The sequence below is a fragment of the Symphodus melops genome (genome assembly GCF_947650265.1).
Source record: "Symphodus melops genome assembly, chromosome: 2".
NCBI lineage: Eukaryota > Metazoa > Chordata > Actinopteri > Labriformes > Labridae > Symphodus > Symphodus melops.
In genome coordinates, this window is record NC_136692.1 from 26,524,636 (window position 1) to 26,543,920 (window position 19,285).

At 41.7% G+C, this 19,285-nt stretch overlaps 1 protein-coding gene across 1 annotated transcript; it reads right to left on the bottom strand.

Annotated features, from left to right (window-relative positions):
- Window positions 1-1,843: 1,843 nt before the first annotated feature.
- LOC306820347 (scavenger receptor cysteine-rich domain-containing protein DMBT1-like) lies at window positions 1,844-10,689 on the bottom strand (the record flags this gene model as incomplete). Its single annotated transcript, XM_079338166.1, has 12 exons — window positions 1,844-2,093; window positions 2,191-2,266; window positions 2,383-2,542; window positions 2,654-2,896; window positions 3,960-4,108; window positions 4,534-4,733; window positions 7,062-7,376; window positions 7,833-8,150; window positions 9,001-9,315; window positions 9,696-10,136; window positions 10,281-10,434; window positions 10,564-10,689. 12 exons carry the CDS (start codon window positions 10,687-10,689, stop codon window positions 2,074-2,076), a joined length of 2,517 nt encoding a protein of 838 aa, XP_079194292.1. The 3' UTR covers window positions 1,844-2,073.
- Between the last annotated feature and the right edge of the window lie 8,596 nt (window positions 10,690-19,285).

The following is a 19,285-nucleotide window of genomic DNA, read 5'->3' on the forward strand; positions in this document are numbered from 1 at the left end:
AAAGGAGGAACTGGTTTCAGCCAGGGTTCAGCCAGGGGTTGTATATTGGAGTCTTTGATGATGTTGTCCTTTAAAATCCACAAGGTGAGAAGGTGCTTTAAGATGGAAAGTGGTGAGCGTCTGTGACAGATTGCCGTGTCGGAAAACAGGGGTAGAGAGTCGTAAATGTTGATTTGAGTCAGAACAGATGGTGTTTGTGAACAGACTCGAAGACTCCAGTTGAGGCCCTTTTGTGACTCTGGATAGATAAGGGATATTCGTAACATATGCTGAAAACGAAGGAGGAACGCTGCGCCATTGGTTAGACGAGGTCCAGTGACAGAACAGCTGATTAACCCATGGACGGCCCAAACTGACAGCTCGAGAATGACAGAGCGAAATGAGACAGCGTGAAAAAAGGGTGACTGAGAAACCTGATTGTGGATCACTTAAAGTGTTCCTTACTGAACTTTCGCTAAGCTTCATTACTGAGTGATGGGTTTCATACAACTGGGGATGTAGTCGGGTGGTAGAAGGAATACTTCAAGGATACCCACCGTCATGTCTTCCATTGAGGAATAGTATAAAGACTCGTCCATCACCCAAGTCGAAGTCACTGAGGCGATTCGCAAGCTCCTCGGTGGTAGGGCACTGGGGGTGGATGAAATTCGCCCTGACTGTCTTAAGTCTCTGAATGTGCAGGAACCTTTGTGGTTGACATGTCTTTGTAACATCGCATAGAGGTCGGGTGGTGGTCCCTCTTTTCAAGAAGGGGGATCGGAGGGTGTGTTCCAACTACCAGGGAATCGCTCTCCTCAGCCTCCCTGGGAAAGTCTATTCCAGGGTACTGGAGAGGAGGATCCGGCAAGCATTCGACCGTGTCCTTGAGCATCCTGTGGGGGGTGATCCGAGAGGTGTCTGGTCCCTGTATGACCGGAACAGGAGCCTGGTTCGCATTTCCAGCAGTAAGGACTCAACATTTATGTTGGGTTTTATAAAGTAAAATGTGGTTATCAATTAAACTTGAATAATTATCCTTACTTAATTATGAATAAAAACCAACAATATCATTAAACTGGGTTAATAAACCGAGGGGCACCACTCTGATATCAAAAAACAAATATTACAATATTAGTCTCAAATGAATTCATTAAATACTAACATTATTAATAATCAATAACCTGCATTTAATAAATTAAAGGCAGGAAATTTGAACAGAAAGCCATTTCACCCAGCTTATGTCACAATGAAAATACATCAGTAATCATAAACAACTGTCCTTTAAATTACAACAAATTCTTAGTTAGAAAAGGAAGAGGGAAAAGGAAACAGCATGTTTGAAGGGGCTGGATACGGGGTCCTGGTGTTGATTGACTCCAGCCGAATCAACACTGAAATGGGAGTCCTACAAAGGTAAATTATAATCCAAAAGGAAACAAATAAATCCAACAATGTCCAATATATATGCTGTTAGACCCAGTACACAATGATCCAACGACTTTCATAAAAGCAACGTTTTCTACTTAAGATGTAATGACCATTTTTAACAAACCCACTATTGTTTACAAAAGTCACTTGAGGGATATATGTGAAAGCTATTTTCGGACACTATTCACTTATGTACAGGGTTTGTAAAGCCTGCCATATTCAGCATTCAGTTTATTTATACCACCTGCTTACTTCAATATGCAGTACACCTAACTTGGTAACTCTTTCAGTAGTTTAATAATAATTTACTGTCAAACTAAACGCATGGTCCATGAGAAATATAATTCAAAACATGATGAAAAAATATTTAAAATTATATATAATAAAACATTCAAATCATGTCTGCACCCAAATGATCACAGCGGAGAAGAAGAGCTTGGTAACATGTATTTTTTAATGAAATTATTTTTTGTTGTTTTTCTTCACAATCATTACAAAGGCCAGAGGAATCAGAGCAGACAGAGGAATGAGTTGAAGAATTGAGTGTGAAAAGATTTGATTATAAAAGGTTCATACATTTTTAAAAAAATATATAGTTTCATGTCTTGTGGATAGAAGAACAGTCTTAGATAATATCACATCATGTGATGTGTTGGTGTAACCAGCTCACTTAGTTGACGTGTCCCCTAAAGATTAGGGAAGAGATAAAGCAAAACACATGTTACTTACACAGTTCCTTGTGTTGCAACATCATCCCTTAAACTAAATCATATTTTTACTCACAAGTAATTGGTCCAACGGTGACGCTGCCTGCGGCCTCAGAGCTGGAAACAGAGCGATATGTCCTCCTTTGACAGGACTACATGGTGGAGAGGATAGAAAGAGCAGATATTATCAATATTCATTGTTTTAAGCAGCAGTGATTATGGATGGATGCATCACTTCCTCAGTGATGAAGTGAACTGCTTGACTTACTGGGACACAGGGAAATCTCGTTCGGTCACACAGGCTGATGTTGCAGTGAAGATACATGGGTCTATAATCATCCTCCAGCAGGAAGAGCAGCGCCGAGAAACGAGCACGCAAAGACCTGCCGCTCTCAATCACAGACACCTGTCGGGCATCGGTGGGACACCTGGCAGAGAGAACGAAACAGCTCACCATAAATCACTACATCTCACTTTTTGTTCTTTCAGTTATACTCCACAAACAATTTCCTGATTCTGAAGAGAAGAGGGACACTCACTTGTTCTGGATGAGATAGTGTTTCTGGTAATAGTGAGGATCAGGTGAATGAGAGGCGTAGCATTCCTCCAGAACAACAACAAATCTGAACTCTCTCTTTGTTACAGAGACACCCACGTACAAAGGTGAACCCAGTGGCAGGTTGATCCCTCCAGCTGGGTAAGTCTCAGTGAAGGCGGAGTTAAAGAAAAGAGACATGGTGGCCCTGGGTTTGGCACCTGATCCTAAAATGCCCCCTGATGACCTGTAAAGAAAGAAGGCTTAAGTTTGAATTGATTTAAAATTAAAAATCTTCTCTTGTACAATGATTTCAGAATACCATGGATATTTCTTTCTAGTCAACAGATGACAGGCAGTAAAATAAAAGTGTTCCTGATGAATGGACAAACTATTAGAGAGTGAAAACAATGAGATTACTCAGGGATTCGTTTAAATAGCTGACTGTCCAACAAAACGTGTGTTTGGACCTGACTCAAACCCCACAACACTGCTTTCATTCACTGTGGTACCATCAGAGTCTTGGTTTTCAATTGAAATTGCAACTTACACTTGATTTATAATTGAATTTGATTTTAAAAAATATGACATCACTAACTTTTAGATTATATCAGCACAACTGTATTTTTATTCATTAAGGCTGGTTTCGTTAGTTGCTGAGGTATTGAGCACACTTACATTATACAAAAGCTTCCAGCAAATTCACAAAGTAAGGTTCTACCAGCTAATAAAATTTAAAAACGCACTTGCAGTAGCCAGGTTTCAACCTGTAGAGGGCAGTCACTATACACATTTTTAAAACAATAGTTCAGATTTTAATACTTCGCACTCAAATGCCGAGATTTGAATTAGAATGGATCTTTAACACTCATGAACAGATGTCTACAGCTGAAGAAAGTGGTCTGGTGGTTTGTTACTCTTTAAAGTCATTACTTTAGATAAACAATGAGTCACAAAACTAAACATGAAAATGATTCTTGTTGTATCACGGTAACATATTGTTTTCTTTGCCTATTCTTTTTTAAATGGCAAATGTAGAGTACATTTTGGCACAAACAGACAAACTCTCTTTTTGATGTGCCATGCAAAGGTGTAACCCCCAGGTGGATTGTCTTTGTGCTGCATGCAACTAAAGTAACTCACTGAGGACATGTGTATCAAAGATGATTTACCTGGTTATATACAGTAGGAAATGTAACCTTTGATCTCAGGAGCATGAGCACGCAAATCATCAGGTAATAAACAGCTCACATGATAGATTTACTAGTAGTACATAGTTAGTAACAATCAATAAGAGGGAGGCTACTTACAGCAGGACTGGTCTGATGGCCACATTCAGGCTGGTGTCTGTTTCCAGGGGATACGCACAGGAGAAAGGGATGCTCACAAGGTTAAAGGACCCGTCGATAACAGGGTAGACAAATAAAATGTTGGAGTAGATGGCATGTGTGCGGTTGGTCTGAAAAACAAGGTTGATTGAATTAGTCGAAAGTACATGAAAACTTTCATTTAAGTGCTGTGAGCAGCTGCATTACAAGCATTACCAGACTTTACACAGTGAGGGGAAACAAACTTCTCTACAGGAGGGAGAAACTGGATTTCAAAAAAGATAATGAAATAGTCTCTGTACACCTTCAATTTAGTCTCCAACCAACCAAAAGCTGAGTTTAACATGGAGAACAATAAAAGAAGGAGGAAAATAGGATCTACTGTATATTACAGAATTCTTTATTTGTTCACATTACCTGAACATTTTAAGGAAAATAACATGACCAAAATAATGATAAAAATGAAAAAATCTCTGTAGACCTTCAATTTATTCTCCAACCAACCAAAAGCTAAGTTTGAAATGAATTATTAAATGAAAAGCAACTAAGTGTGTACCGTCAGAGTATTTCCACAGGCACCTTCCACAGCGTCTACGTCATACCACACCATGTTATTTTGCACTCTGGCCCAGGAGCAGTTGCGAGATGCCAAGTTGCCAGAGTATGGGTTCAAACCTGAGTTCAGGTCAGCCAAATCCAGCCCCATTTGAAGTTTATCAGGGCTGCAAATGAGCTGGTAATCATGCAGTGCAGGGGCTGGAAATAATAGTACAAAATTACGAGAGAACACATTAAAGATTATAATGCATATATATCCTTGTACTGGTGCAACATCAAAAGATGTTTTAAAATATCTGAATGTTTCTTGCATCATTTGTGTAAAGTGTAAAGATCATTTTTTATATTTGTCCAATAGGTGAGAGACAACTAAAAACTTTCTTCAACATCCTAAAGACAATGCTATATCTTAAAACCACATACTTTATATCTACTTCAAAACACAATAACTCCTGAAAGTTGATGAGCATGTTGATAAGAGATGCGTCATGTTTGTATTTCTCCATCAGATTATTGATTTCTTAACTCCTCTCTGCTGAATATGAAGCCATAACAAGATTCTGACAGATGATAACAATTAGATTTACCTTCACAGATGACACTGGCATCTTCATTGTGTCCACAGTTGTGGGATCCAAACCCATTGTGCCTGCACTCGCCAAGCTTTGATTCGTTGCCTGTGCACGAGACATTATCCAACCAGATGGTTCCACTGCCCCGACCAAAAGCTGCATTTTGTAATGCTGAACGAGCATAGCCACAGTCCAGCTGTCTACACACCACGTTAGCGTCCCTGAGGTCCCATGAATCATCACACACGGTCCCCCACCGACCATCATGGTAGACCTCTACTCTGCCAGAGCAGCGGTCATTAGAGTTGACCAGCCTGACTGGTGCAGCAGCTGACAGAAAACATAAAGCATTATGTTGATGATGTGAGACACAAGACAGAGAGACTTCAAAAGATGAGATGTTTTAAAATATCATAATGTTTCTTGCATCATTAGAAGTGAAAAGATCATTTTTTATATTTGTCCAATAGGTGACTGGCAAATAAAAAACCCTCTTCAACATCCTAAAGACAATGATAAATCTAAAAAATACACACTTTACCAATCTATTTCAGAAAGACAATGACTCCTAAAGGTTGAAGAGCTTGTTGATAAGAGTTGCATCAAACTCATATTTTATATTTCTCCATCAGGTTATTGATTATTTAACTCTTCTATGTTGAAAAAAATGCCATAATGAACTTCTGACAGATGATAACAATTATATTTACCTTCACAGATGACACCAGCATCTTCATGGTGTCCACAGTTGTGGGATCCAAACCCATTGTGCCTGCACTCTCCAAGCTTTGATTCGCTGCCTGTGCAAGAGACATCATCCATCCAGATGGGTCCACTGCCCTGTCCAAAATGGGCAAATGATGGTGCTGACAGAGCCCTGCCACAGCCCATCTGTCTGCACACCACCTGAGCATTAACCAGGCCCCAGTTATCATCACACACCGTCCCCCACTGTCCACGGTGGAAGAACTGCACTCTGCCAGAGCAGGAGTGGTTTCCGTTAACCAGGCGGACCTCACCCTCAACCGCTGAACTGTTGTCTGGTGTTGTGATGGAGGTGGTGATGGTCCAAGGTCTTGGATCGGGTGTGGTGGCTACAACTGTGCTGCTGGATTCTGGTTTATTCAAAAGAAGAGTCTCTGTCAAGTCCTTACACAACTTCAGTCTACATTTTCAAGTGAATTATAGTTGCTCCACAGTGTGGTATAGACAATTATGTGAACACAATTAGTGTCCTTAAGGCAGAGCTGGAAGTGGATTATGTGGGTCAAAGGTTAATGTTCTTTCCTTTGGAATGTGTAAGGTAACAGCTAGGTATTGTTTGGTTTCAATGAAGAGGTTGACCCATAGGATGCACAGGAAGGGATAGAAGAAATAGAGGTTATCCCTCATGTCTCTGCAATGTCCAGATAAGATAAAGAAGGGCAGGATGTGGGGGTTTGGTGTCGATCTGAATGCCAATTGTTGACCTATGTCCAAATAAGGACACAGATGTTCTTGTATTGCATTGACCAATTCTGTATAAATACCACTCTGCTTCTATGTTCAAGAGGGATCACCATTGGCTGGTGACTCTCACAGGTGCCATGGAAAACCTGGATTGATGCTGTACTGTGTTTATGAATGAACTTCTTATTATACAAGCAAGTCAGTGTCAGCGGCAATTTCTTCATCACCTGCATATAATCTCCCAAGACATAGAAACTGCAATTGTTATCAATATTTATGAGCAGATGATCGCTTTCTTTATTACATACGTTAGTCAACATGTTATAGTTGGACATTAGTCTTGATCCTTATATTTAAAAGATTATAACTTTTACTGCACTTTGAACTTACAGTGCTGCAAAACAACATCTATTGTATGTGATCAGTGTTTGACTTTATTGATAAAAACACTTCAATAAACACACAGGAGAAGAAGAATTGGAGTTTAAAAAGAGTAAACATTTACCTTCACAGATGACACTGGCATCTTCAAAATGAACACAGTTGTGGACCCCGAGCCCTGGATGTCTGCACTCTGTTAGTGATGTTTCGTTGCCGGAACAACCAACATCATCCAACCAGATGGGTCCACTGCCCTGTCCAAAAGCTGCATTTTGTAATGCTAAACGAGCAGAGCCACAGTCCATCTGTCTACACACCACGTTAGCGTCCCTGAGGTCCCATGAATCATCACACACGGTCCCCCACTGACCACCATGGTAGAGCTCCACTCTGCCAGAGCAGCGGTCATTAGAGTTGACCAGCCTGACTGGTGCAGCAGCTGACAGAAAACATAAAGCATTATGTTGATGATGTGAGACACAAGACAGAGAGACTTCAAAAGATGAGATGTTTTAAAATATCATAATGTTTCTTGCATCATTAGAAGTGAAAAGATCATTTTTTATATTTGTCCAATAGGTGACTGACAAATAAAAAACCCTCTTCAACATCCTAATGACAATGATATATCTAAAAACTACACACTTTACCAATCTATTTCAGAAAGACAATGACTCCTGATGGTTAAAGCCCATGTTGATTGAGTTGCATCAAACTCATATTTTATATTTCTCCATCAGGTCATTGATTACTTGACTGAGTATGAAACCATAACAAGCTTCTGACAGATCACAACCATTATATTTACCTTCACAAATGACCCCAGCACTTTTAATGTTTGAACAGTTGGATCCAAACCCATTGTGACTGCACTCTCCAAGCTTTGATTCGTTGCCTGTACACGAGACATTATCCATCCAGATGGGTCCACTGCCCTGTCCAAAATAGGCAACTAATGGTGCTGACAGAGCCCTGCCACAGCCAATCTGTCTGCACACCACCTGAGCATCAACCAGGCCCCAGATATCATCACACACCGTCCCCCAATGTCCACGGTGGAAGATCTCCACTCTGCCAGAGCAGGAGTGGTTCCCTCCGTTCACCAGGCGGACCTCACCCTCAACTGCTGAACTGTTGTCTGGTGTTGTGATGGAGGTGGTGATGGTCCAAGGTCTTGGATCGGGTGTGGTGGCTACAACTGGGCTGTTGGATTCTGGTTCATTCAAAAGAAGAGTCTCTGTCAAGTCCTTACACAACTTCAGTCTACATTTTCAAGTGAATTATAGTTGCTCCACAGTGTGGTATAGACAAATATGTGAACTTTTAGTGACGCAATTAGTGTCCTTAAGGCACAGTTGGAAGTGGATTATGTGGGTCAAAGGTTAATGTTCTTTCCTTTGGAATGTGTAAGGTAACAGCTAGGTATTGTTTGGTTTCAATGAAGAGGTTGACCCATAGGATGCACAGGAAGGGATAGAAGAAATAGAGGTTATCCCTCATGTCTCTGCAATGTCCAGATAAGATAAAGAAGGGCAGGATGTGGGGGTTTGGTGTCGATCTGAATGCCAATTGTTGACCTATGTCCAAATAAGGACACAGATGTTCTTGTATTGCATTGACCAATTCTGTATAAATACCACTCTGCTTCTATGTTCAAGAGGGATCACCATTGGCTGGTGACTCTCACAGGTGCCATGGAAAACCTGGATTGATGCTGTACTGTGTTTATGAATGAACTTCTTATTATACAAGCAAGTCAGTGTCAGCGGCAATTTCTTCATCACCTGCATATAATCTCCCAAGACATAGAAACTGCAATTGTTATCAATATTCATGAGCAGATGATCGCTTTCTTTATTACACACGTCAGTCATCATGTTATAGTTGGACATTAATCTTGATCCTTATATTTAAAAGATTATAACTTTTACTGCACATTGAACTTACAGTGCTACAAAACAACATCTATTGTATGTGATCAGTGTTTGACTTCATTTATAAGAACACTTCAATAAACACACAGGAGAAGAAGAATTGGAGTTTAAATAAGAGTAAACATTTACCTTCACAGATGACACTGGCATCTTCAAAATGCTGACAGTTGTGGATCCCGAGCCCTGGATGTCTGCACTCTGTTAGTGATGTTTCGTTGCCGGAACAACCAACATCATCCAACCAGATGGGTCCACTGCCCCGACCAAAAGCTGCATTTTGTAATGCTGAACGAGCAGAGCCACAGTCCATCTGTCTACACACCACGTTAGCATCGCTGAGGTCCCAACCATCATCACACACGGTCCCCCACTGACCACCATGGTAGAGCTCCACTCTGCCAGAGCAGCGGTCAATAGAGTTGACCAGCCTGACTGGTGCAGCAGCTGACAGAAAACATAAAGCATTATGTTGATGATGTGAGACACAAGACAGAGAGACTTCAAAAGATGAGATGTTTTAAAATATCATAATGTTTCTTGCATCATTAGAAGTGAAAAGATCATTTTTTATATTTGTCCAATAGGCAACTGACAAATAAAAAACCCTCTTCAACATCCTAAAGACAATGATATATCTAAAAACTACACACTTTACCAATCTATTTCAGAAAGACAATGACTCCTAAAGGTTGAAGAGCTTGTTGATAAGAGTTGCATCAAACTCATATTTTATATTTCTCCATCAGATTATTGATTACTTAACTCCTCTCTGTTCAATATAACGTCATAGCGAGCTTCTGACAGATGATAACAATTATATTTACCTTCACAGATGACCCCAGCACCTTCAATGTTTGAACAGTTTGTGGATCCAAACCCATTGTGCCTGCACTCTCCAAGCTTTGATTCGTTTCCTGTGCACGAGACATCATCCAACCAGATGGGTCCACTGCCCTGTCCAAAATAGGCAACTGATGGTGCTGACAGAGCCCTGCCACAGCCCATCTGTCTGCACACCACCTGAGCATTAAGTAGGTTCCAGATATCATCACACACCGTCCCCCACTGTCCACGGTGGAAGATCTCCACTCTGCCAGAGCAGGAGTGGTTCTCTCCGTTCACCAGGCGGACCTCACCCTCAACTGCTGAGCTGTTGTTCCTTGTTGTGGTGGAGTTGATGTCAGCTGTCACCTGATTGGATGCAGAGGTCGCTGTACTTGGATCAGGTGTGGTTGAAGAATCTTCAGTAGTTATTCCGTTCACCTCTGGTTACAATGAAAACAGTGAGATACTGTTCTTGAACTAAAGAACATTTTTAATCAGAATTAATAACAACAGGACCATAATTTTATTTAAATAACTGAATTAGATGAGAATCTTATTTTACAGAGTTACAAATGGAACAATACCTGCACAGTAAGCAAGGTTACAATTGACTGGTGCCACAAGTTTGTAGACGTAGTAGTTTCCATAGCAGAGCTTGACATGGATGGCGTTTGAAGGGAAACTGCAGCAGCCGTTCCTCCAGGAACCACACACAGTGCGGTTCACAATCTGACCTGACTGTGTGGGATGAGGGGCTGTTATCCACAGAGGAGCATGGGTTCCACATCGGTTTTGAGCAACACACCTCTCTGGAATATGAGCACTGGTTTGTCCCAGAAACAGCCGATACCAGCCTTGCCAGTTTACGTCTTGATCACAGCGTGAGTTCTGGGGGGATGTGTTATTCGTTGAGCGCCAGTCATCATTCAGCTCAGTGTACTCCTGGCAGGGGTCAGCACACTGGAGATTCCCATTAATTCTGACACAGTCCATGCCTGAAGGACACACAGTGGTGCCACAACTGAACTGGACAGACCGGGAGGAGGGACCTGATCTGGAGCTGTTGTCGACTGTTGTGACGGAGGTGGTGATGGTCCCAGGTCTTAGATCAGGTGTGATGGGTACAACTGTGCTGTTGGATTCTGGTTGATTTAAAAGAAGAGTCTTTGTCAAGTCCTTATACAACTACCGTCTACATTGTTATCAAAGTTTATGAGCAGATGATCTCTTTCTTTATTACACACGTCAGTCATCATGTTATAGTTGGACATTAATCTTGATCCTTATATTTAAAAGATTATAACTTTTACTGCACATTGAACTTACAGTGCTACAAAACAACATCTATTGTATGTGATCAGTGTTTGACTTCATTTAAAAGAACACTTCAATAGACCGTTATTAGAGTTGACCAGCCTGACTGGTGCAGCAACTGACAGAAAACATGAGGCATTATGTTGATGATGTGAGACACAAAACAGAGAGACTTCAAAAGATTAGATGTTTTAAGATATCCTATATAACAGTTACTTGCGTCACTAGAAGTGTAAAGATCATTTTCTATATTTGTCCAATTGGTGACTGACAACCAAAAAACCCTCTTCAACGAATGGCTTGAGAAAGTGTCGACTCTTGCTTTCGACTTATGGCAGGCAGCTTCATCATGACATGAATCACAGTTGATGACAAGTGTTTGATGCGTGATGCAGCTTATTTTAAAAGCTTATTTAAATTTAAAAAGTAACTCTATAACATGAATGTGGCACTTTTTTATGCTGAAATCTCACCAGAGAATAGTGCATCTGAAAAACATACAAACGTGATACTGACATCATTAGAATATCATTAAAATTAAGTGTGTGACAGACAACAACTGTTGGTGCAGAAGAATTACTTCTTAATTTTTAGAAATGAACTAATGTATGACAGGTAAAAATCATCACTGGGGTTGTCAAGTACAATACAAAAAAACAAGTAGAAGAAAAGATACATTATAAAATGAAGCCAGACTGTTTACCTGATGTTATTCCAGTAAAAAACTGTAAAAGCAGGAGTAGTAACACACCCCTATGCATCGTCATTATTGCCAACATCCACGATATCAACTTTCTGAAAAAGAAAAAAAGATACGTCTGCAACTACATTTCCAATTAAATACATAACATTCAATATTCTACCCATCTTTGTGCTAACCTTGGAGCTACTGCGGAGTCCAGGACTGGAATAGTTGAAGCTGAAGATCTTTCAGTGAGTGTGATCATTTATACGCCTGATGTCTAATTGACTGTTATAAAATGCTACTGAACTCGATAAGCACGTTTTTACACTTCCAGAAAAGAGACACTGCAAAATAGATTAACCCTCCACTTTAAGTACAGATGGTTTTGATGGCTGTACTGCCAGGAACTAAGAAGGCTACCCACCCTATCCTGATGAGAACAGAAAACATTATTTGGCATATTTTTGTCTTGAACTGTAGACTTTCTCCTCGGGAACTTGTTTCTCTGTCTGTCCTTTAAACCTAAAATCGCTCATATCCAGCTCAACAACCTTCCTACCAATAGAGTACAGTGCTACCCAACAAGGAGAATGACAGACCTTCAGTGAATTATATACAGTGTGACTTGTTTCCAATATTTTTTTTTTTCTTTATAAAACATAAAGTTTGAAGCTTTGAGGAGCGCCGAATAAATGCGGTTAGCCTACTACTAATTAGTGATTACACACCACTGCCCAAAAGTAGGCGTCAGAGAGAAACCCATTGACTGAGACAAAGCAAGCAAGTCATACAGTGTCACTGGATCAGAGAATAGACTGTTTATACAAAGGAATCCGAGCAGACCAGTTGAGCATGACTCATGACTGTGTGTGAAAGTGAGAATGATTCAAACAAAGCTGTTGGTGGATGGGACCCAGCATATAGATGCATATTGGCCTAAGTGGATAAAAAGGAGATGATCAAGTGGGGCGAACGGGTCCAGGAAAGAACGACACAGATGAGGGTGATAGTGATGGAGATAATACATGTAGATGCAGGACTGTAAGAGACAAAAAGAACATGTTTACAGGATAAATCTTTGTAAACCTTTGCCTTCAATTAAAAAAACAAAGACAAATATATTTAAATCCCCCAGTAGAAGAGATGAGTTGTTAAAAAAAAACAAAAAACTAGTAACTTTTACTTTTATTTTCAATGACCTACTTTTTAATGTTCATGCAACATGAAGCGTTTGTGCACTGAAAAGAAAAGTGCTGCAGGTCCGTCCCGTCTCCATGACAACAGTTTGTTGACAAAGTTCTGCTGTGTAGCTGACACTGCTCCGTCACTTTTTACTGCATGTTTAATATTTTTGATCATTTTTTAACCCAGCAGACATGGAGCATGGACGATCTGGGGACAGATGCGATCTGTAATATATAAAATACAGGAACTATCAGTCATTGAAAAGAGCACCCGTGAAGTCAACAGTGCCTTTCTGAAAAGAAGAAAGAGCTTGGCGCAGCCACACAAAAATGACATTGTGTCTTTATGTGTGTGTATGTGTATGTATGTGTGAGGGAGAAGTCACTGAGTGAGGCAGTGGAACATGCTTCACAAAGTAAATCGCTCTGCTCAGGTTAAAATATCACTCGATCACATCAAAGTGTTTGCAACAAAATAATTGACATGAAAAACAAATCGCAACTATTTTGCATTCCGGACACACTTATGGAAGAGTGTAGGGTCCAGAGATGCAGTAGGGAGATCTGGATCTGTGGTCTGATGAGATCAAGACTGAACTTTTTGCCATTAATTCTAAGTGGTATGTGAGGAAAAAACCAGGCACTGCTCATCACCTGCCCAAGACAATCCCAACAGTGAAACATGGTGGGGGCAGCATCATGCTATGGGGGTGTTTTTCAGCTGCAGGGACAGGACGACTGGTTGCAAATGAAGGAAAGAGGAATGTGGCCAAGTACAGAGATATCCTGGAAGAGTGCTCAGGGCCTCAGACTGGGCCGAAGGTTTACCTTCCAACAAGACAATGACCCTAAGCACACAGCTAAAATAACAAAGGAGTGGCTTCAGAACAACTCTTGGGCCATTCTTGACTTTTCTTCATATCAGCTGTCTTTCCACGCCATCACATAGTCTTTCCCTAGTTGTCAGCTGTATTTTCACAGCAGTCATTGGATTTCTCCATGTTATCAGTTTCAGCTCATAGGACTTATTGTTAATATCTCTAGTAATCAGCACTTTCTGGATTTGAGTGGGAAGAGAGGAGAAGGGGGAAGAAGGTGAGGTGGTAAAGGAAGAGAGGAGGAGGTAAAGGAAGAGGGGAAGGATTGACATATTGAGGATTTGAGAGGCTGACTGTGGTTGGTGACGTGTTATTTATTGACGGCTGATACTGTTGGCTTGGAAAAGCCCGCTCAGCAGTTCAGATAGATGCATTTAGGACTCTGGTCGGTAAGCTGTCACTTTCTTATTATTTTTGTGAAGAGGAGATGGAGATGTAGGGGAGGTGGTGACTTTAAGCGGGAAGATGGGTAATAACGGCATCAGGGTCATCAGGTGGGCACCCTCCATCACAGGTGTTTTGTTGATAGGCCCACAACTCAACGGCAACGGCAACACCTGGTGTCCCAGGTGAGCCCCCTTCTGCTTTTACCCCTCTTTACTGTTCTTTGTAGCCCAGTTGGTGTACTTTCTTTTTATCCAAATCCACCTGCTGCTTCGCTCTGCTTCTTCTGACAATAATCTGATGGCTTTCCTGAGGGACTGTCCCCGAACTCCCACCCTCTTCAGGTGCTTGGTTGTGGATGTGGACTCAAATCCTCTGTACTGAAGGATAAAAGTTGCTATTTAATCCTTTTCCTAAATGTTGTAAATAGAAATCTGACTCCTCTGAATAATTACCTCAAATCTCTCTGCGCATTCTTTTGATGGTATGAGAGGAATGACTGAAGACGTCTCTTTCAGGTTAACAGAGTTTATTAACCCGATGAATCAAGAATACAAGTTACAGAGTCTCTGGGTTCAACACTACATGACAACAGACAAATACCTGGTCAGTTCGCGAAGTCTGAGCCCTGACTATCTTTCCCTGAACCCTTTTATACATTAGACAGAGAATATCTAACCAAATTATGCATTTGAGAATGTGCGGTTTCCTTCCTCCGATTTGGCAGCTTTCCAAATTATGCGCCTCCTGATGTTTGGTTCCGCTTCTCTCATTGGTGCATCATACTCCCGAATCCTTTGTCCAATCTGTAGCAAAATCGGTGTACTTCAGCTTTTTTCGTATACGCTTCACTCACTGTAGCCTTTCATGGTACAGTTAGCTCCATGATGAACAGGGATTTCTGTGACATTGACCACAAAATAAGATCTGGCCTGAAATTGGTGATCAAGATCTCAGGTGGAAACTTAAGTCACTAATCTAGATCAACCTGCATTTTCCAGTCCCTTGTGACATCTAAAAGGGTGCAATCCTCTCTGGCTGCTGGTTTAACTGGGCCCTGTCCTGCTCTATTGAAGGGAGTAGTGGATGGCTGTCTGTATGTTGGGTGAGGGAGGGCATTGGTGGTGGTTTGCCTTCCTTCCAGAGTGATTGCCAATTGCTTTAAGACTTGGTTATGCCTCCAGGTGTAACAGCCTTGGACAGACTGGTTTTGCAGCCAGAAAGAATGTGCCTGAAAGTTGCTGGGGTTTGGCAGAGAGGGCGTGCTGGATCTTCTAACCACTGATTAACATTCTTGGGTGATGAAGCTGGTTTGGCTTCCTTCCATTTCCTACAAGTCTCTCCACGTGAGCTTACGGTGCTCCAGATTTTCACAGGTAGTCCACTGACCCCGTTTGGCTTGTGACGCAGCCTTTGCACATTGGTGGTTAAGTGTAATGGGGGGGTTGTGAGATACTTTCCAAAAAGAAATACAAATTTGAAATGACTGAAACTATTTTACCTATTACTGTAAAATAGTCGTCAAGTGAAAGTTAAACATTTGAATGTATGTACATTTGAATCAATGTTTGTTTACTTAGTTGAATTATCTGAAAGCTCTGCTGTATTCTTTCGTGTAGTTCTTGTGTCAGTGTTCAGATCGGCATATTTCAGTCAGGAGAGACAAGTGATATTACGAATGATATTACAGTGAAAGAGTGATTGACAGAATGAGATTTGACAGAAAAGTTTGGTGCTTGGACTCTATGGGGTGGAAGATGCGATTTAGTGATAAAGTTCTGCTCGTCATTAGGATAAATCAACCCATGGAGTCCAGACCCTGGTGGTGGAGGACTGATGATTTTATGAGACCGAGTGGGAGAAGAATTGATGGGAGTTGACTCTGCTTCTGAGTTGGCGGTGATGGGGAGGTGGAGGGGCGCACAAAGCCAGCTTCAAAGAACGAGGAAAGAAAAAGAATCATATTTAAAAGGAGAGCTGAACGATGAGAGGCTGAAAACGAAGGAGGAACGCTGCGCCATTGGTTAGATGAGGTCCAGTGACAGAACAGCTGATTAACCCATGGACGGCCCAAACTGACAGCTCGAGAATGACAGCGGAAATGAGACAGCGTGAAAAAAGGGTGACTGAGAAACCTGATTGTGGATCACCGTTGGGTCCAGCCAGGATGACAAAGCTGGCTGTGTCCCTTTGGAGAACCATGACAAAGGAATCTTTATCCCAGCAGGCCTTGCAGGTACTCCCAGAATGCTTTGCCACACCAAACACATAGGTGTGAAGTTTAGGAGGGATAAAACCAGTTGTCTCCCCTTGTTCCTCTTCCACACGTCGTCTGGAGACGTCCGGAGATACCCTCTGCATCCTGTTTCACAGGACGCTTCTCTTTGTTCAAAAGTTTTGGCGCGCAGCTAACCCAAGGCCTTGAAGCATACCGACATCCTGAATTCCGAGCTCAGATCATCCATTTGAACTCTAAAAAGAGCGTCTTATTTCTCAAGTGTTAAAACGGTATTGAGAGAGATCATAAAGATTAAGATTGAGCCCCTGCTCAACCCCTTGGACACGCCGCCATCACCATACAACCGCAGGGAGATGGCTGAAGACGGACCCCTTTTGCTTCCTTCATCAACCGCCGACAAACGGTTACAAGTGAGGCTTAGCTAGGTCTGGGCAGTTAGATATAGAGAGTGTGTTTAATAACTGAGTTATTATTGTGAAACGGTGATAATACTTGCTTGGTGTTTGACCACTGCATCTTAGGTTTTACGAGAGTGAAACCTTTTTGTTTTCTTTATTTGGGCCGCTACGTCCCGTGTGTTTCTCTGTGAACTCTAGCGTCATAACCGAGTAATAGACTCATCATCAGAAAGACTAGTGTGAACGCCGTCTGATACATATCCGGCCACTGGCTTCTGGTAGTGAAGTTAACTATGCTCTGAGTTGTGCGTGAGTTCCAGGCTGAGATTGAGCTTTCGAGGTGCGCTCTGTTCTCTCTCTCTCTCTCTCCTCACATTTTACGCACTCACACACAGAGATATCTGTGGCTTTTCAAATGCTGCAGAGGCATAGGTCAGACAGAGACAGAGTTTGACTCTGACCAGGGATGTAATAGACCAGGGTGGGAGACCTGTGTTCTGTGTCCGCTATCATTTTGATCTCTCTCTCTCTCTCTCTCTCTCTCTCTCTCTCTCTCTCTCTTTCTCTCTCTGTCTCTCTCTCTCTCTCTCTCACTCTCACAGAAACACACACACACACACACACACACACACACACACACACACACACACACACACACACACACATCATGCTTGTTTGTTATGTTTGTCTCTGTAGTTTAGTTTATAATAGTTGTTTGTTTGATTGAGTTTCATTGATTAACTTGATGTTTCTTTGTTAAATAAATGCTGTTATAATTTAAAGAGCAGTAGTTTGTGATTACTGTGTATTTGCATTGTGACTTAGGCTGGGTGAAAGGGCTTTGTGTTCGGATTTCACACCTTCAATGAAATACAGATTACTAATTGTTAATGATATTAGTATTTAATTAATTAATTTGAGACTGATATTTGTAATATTTTAATTGTTCCCTGTTTACAGGGTGGTGGTCCGAGGTTTTATATTCAATATTTTATATTCAATTTAATAACAATTATTCATTTATATTAATAATTAAATAAACTTAATTATTAAATTAATTTTGACAACTAAAGTTTACATCATAAAACCCAACCTAACCGTTGGTCAGGTATTCGCTCCTGAAAACCCCAACATCACAGAATGTTTTGTAATTTAAATAGCAAAGACTTTGTGGAAGTGTAATTAATTGCACGTCATAGTTGTTTGTTTTTAGAAGTTATTCTTTTCATAATAACCACACAAACCACCCTGACAGCTTTAATGGAGTTCAGTCTCCGCCCTAGTTGTTGATGGTGATCTTTCATTTTGATCTTTGTGATCATGTCATCTGATCTCTGGCCGTGTGTCTTGGACACTCGGGTGAAGAGAGGGGCTGAGATGTCAACTGATCACCACCTGGTGGGGAGTTGGATTCACTGGCAGGGGAGAAAACCAGTCAGACTCGGCAGGCCCAAATGGGTAGTGAGGGTCTGTTGGGAACGGAACGTCTGGCAGAACCCTCTGTTTATGAGGTCTTTAACTCCCACCTTTGGGAGAGCTTCTCACAGATCCCAGGGAAGGCGGGAGAGATTGAGTCCGAGTGGATCATGTTCTCCACCTCTGTTGCCAAAGCTGCTGCTCTGTGCTGTGTCTGTGAGGCCTGCTGTGGCGGCAATCCCCAAACCCGGTGGTGGACACCGGCAGTAAGGTAGGCCATGGCTGGGAGAAGCTAGGGGAGGCCATGGAGGAGGACTTTCAGAAGGCCTCAAAGAAATTCTGGCAAACCGCCCATTGCCTCACGAGGGGGAAGCAGTGCTTTACCAACACTGTTTACAGTGTTGGTGGGGAGCTGCTGACCTCAACTGGGGATGTAGTCGGGTGGTAGAAGGAATACTTCAAGGATACATGTCTTCCATTGAGGAATCAGAGGCTGAGTTCCTAGAGGTAGACTCGTCCATCACCCAAGTCGAAGTCACTGAGGCGATTCGCAAGCTCCTCGGTGGCAGGGCACTGGGGGTGGATGAAATTCGCCCTGACTATCTTAAGTCTCTGAATGTGCAAGAACCGTTGTGGTTGACATGTCTTTGTAACATCGCATAGAGGTCGAGTGGTGGTCCCTCTTTTCAAGAAGGGGGATCGGAGGGTGTGTTCCAACTACCAGGGAATCGCTCTCCTCAGCCTCCCTGGGAAAGTCTATTCCAGGGTACTGGAGAGGAGGATCCGGCAAGCATTCGACCGTGTCCTTGAGCATCCTGTGGGGGGTGATCCGAGAGGTGTCTGGTCCCTGTATGACTGGAACAGGAGCCTGGTTCGCATTGCCAGCAGTAAGGACTCAACGTTTATGTTGGGTTTTATGAATTAAAATGTGGTTATCAAATAAACATGAATAATTATCCTCATTTAATGATGAATAAAAACCAACAATATTATTAAACTGGGTTAATAAACCGAGGGGCACCACTCTGATATTAAAAACCAAATCTTACAATATTAGTCTCAAATGAATTAATTAAATACTAACATTATTA